We start from the raw sequence: 2,500 nt of genomic DNA on the forward strand, positions 1-2,500 counted from the left end.
CTCAGGGAACCGCCGATGTGGCGAGTCGACCACCTTCTTTCCTGACCTCTTTAAGCGTATCACTGACCTCGCTAACCAGGTCAATGACCTGACAGTGTTGCATCGCCGGAATCGCATTGAGCTGCTAGACCAAAATGTCAAATCCATTGCGACGTTCGCCATACAGGCAGTTGAGGTCCCTATGAGTGTACTTGAGCGCATTGATGCCATAGTGTATCGTGCGGTCCGGACTGCCATTGGGATCGGCCCTAAACAGGGTCCTGTCTGTATGCTGCAAGCTCCTACGAGGTTGCGTGGTTTGCGCGTTAAAAGCATGGTTGACATTTATAGGGAGGCTCTAATATGCAATACATACCGGTGGTTGAACAACAATGATGGACGACTTCGGGCCATCCTACTTGGAAAAGTAGAGGATACACGCGTTGACTGTGGAATTGACCAGGATGTAGCTGGTACGATTTTCTTCGATTATCGTATCAGAGAGATTCGTCTCTATGCGCGATCTGACCAAGCGGACCCAGAGCCGGGCGTCCAACGAGTGTCTTATAACACTCTTCGACCCCGACTCCAGTTTGATAAAGGGCGTACTTTAGTGCCCCTAATATATCGAGCTTGTGTCCGCTACCGTGTTAGAATTGACTCTGAGGGAGATATGTGGATTTACTCCAAAGGCTCGTGGATTGAGGTGGAGAGCGTTAGGATGTTGCGGAGTCACCTGCGCACGATTTATATCGGGCGTATGTGCCCTCAGCTCCGCGAGCTCCATGCTTGGTCCCAGTGGTCTAGTGAGGCCTCTATCTCTAGTAAGTCTTATCGTTGGCTCCGACGTGATCTCACCCGAGATCCACAATACCAGGTAGCGTGCCAAATGCTCTTCAATGTCTTGCCATGCAATTCGTTGAAGGAGGTGTGGAATCGACGGTCCACAGCCACTGTGGTGGATCCTCAGTGTAACCTATGTAGCTCTGGACACCGTGAGACTGTAAAGCACATTTTGTGTTCCTGCAGCCACCGTGCTCTGGCTAACTTGCGGAATGCTCGACACAACAAGATTGTGCGCGAGATCTGCATTTGGCTGGAGATTGCGGGGGCTAAAGGCCGGTTCTCGGATTTACAAGTCTCTACTCATTTACGAGAGATGGTCGACCCCAGTGTCCCCATCCCCCCTCTGAATGAGCGCCCGGATATATGTTTTACATTTGTTCGGGACGGTGTGACGGAGCATCACATATGGGAGATCACAGTTCCAATGGACAATATGATGCATGTGGCCATCGGGCAGAAACAAACGAAGTATGCCCAATTATTGTCCAACCTCTCTGATATTGCAAGGACGACGATGCACTATCAAGTCTTTGCATTCGGTGTAATGGGAGCAATCCCAGCCAACTTTGAGAAAATTCTTGGATCGCTTTCACCTTCCTCTAAGACTGACTGGCTTGTGGACGAGATCCATAAGGCCTTGTTATACTACAACCATGCGTTGTGGTGTACGCGCGATCAGGAGGTCCGTGCTCGGATGGCGGACCCAGCAATCGGAACTGGACAGTGTTAGGTGTCGTCTCAGCCTTTCACTGACGACGTGAGACCGATGGATGTTCTGGTGTGGAATGATCCTAGGCTGGTTAAGGTAGCTTTGGGGAATTCCGTATTCCGCTTACGCATGTGTACCACCTCCAGCCGTCCTCTTTGAGGATTATAGGTAATAGCACATGAGGGGTAAGGGAAGGCTTGCCTTCATTGGCTGACTGGACTGAAGTGCTTTCGGGCACCCCCAGGTGAAAAGATCGTGGCTAACGGCCTATCTGTTGGTCCTGAAGCGATCTTGTCATAGTGACGAATTTTTTGAGCCTCCTTGGATGACAGAGATCTCCCAGCCTGGTTCCTCATACCTTTGCTGACGATCTCATACTCTTCCTAATAAAGGCCCAAGCGGCATGTATAGCGCCTGATGAGCAAGATGCCACATATGGTTAAGTAGTTGCAAGAGCTTATCTTCTTAATAGATTTGCCCTGGACTAGTACCATTACATTAAGGAAAGCAATTTCCCTCACAATCGTACGGTTGACACCTGGCAAGTGTTCCTTGGCGGTGCTGAACAGTTCTTCGACCTTCGGGTCAGCACCTCCTTCGGGGGAGATATCATCGGAGCCCTTGGGCTCTGATGCCCCATTGTTCACCCACCAATAGGGAACGTGAGCTGGGTTTAGACCGTCGTGAGACAGGTTAGTTTTACCCTACTGATGAAGTGTTGTTGCAATAGTAATTCTGCTCAGTACGAGAGGAACCGCAGATTCAGACAATTGGCATTTGCACTTGGCTGAAAAGCCAATGGTGCGAAGCTACCATCTGTTGGATTATGACTGAACGCCTCTAAGTCAGAATCCGTGCTAGAAAGCAACGATGATTACCTCCAGAGAACTTTAGGCGAACCAGAATAGAGGACTTCGGTCCTCATGCGTCCCAAGGTGCCAAGGAGGACAAGAACCTCCAAGGCAC

At 50.2% G+C, this 2,500-nt stretch overlaps 1 protein-coding gene across 1 annotated transcript in view; it reads left to right on the plus strand.

The window, feature by feature from the left end:
* LOC145471675 (uncharacterized) overlaps window positions 1-1,555 on the plus strand; it is a 3,129-nt gene extending 1,574 nt beyond the window's left edge. The window contains exon 1 of the mRNA XM_081454874.1: window positions 1-1,555. This exon is cut by the window's left edge and continues 1,574 nt beyond it. Coding sequence (XP_081311000.1) covers window positions 1-1,555 — 1,555 coding nt within the window.
* The last annotated feature ends 945 nt before the right edge of the window (window positions 1,556-2,500 follow it).

Source organism: Orbicella franksi, unplaced genomic scaffold (genome assembly GCF_964199315.1).
Source record: "Orbicella franksi unplaced genomic scaffold, jaOrbFran1.1 SCAFFOLD_25, whole genome shotgun sequence".
Classification (NCBI taxonomy): Eukaryota; Metazoa; Cnidaria; class Anthozoa; order Scleractinia; family Merulinidae; genus Orbicella; species Orbicella franksi.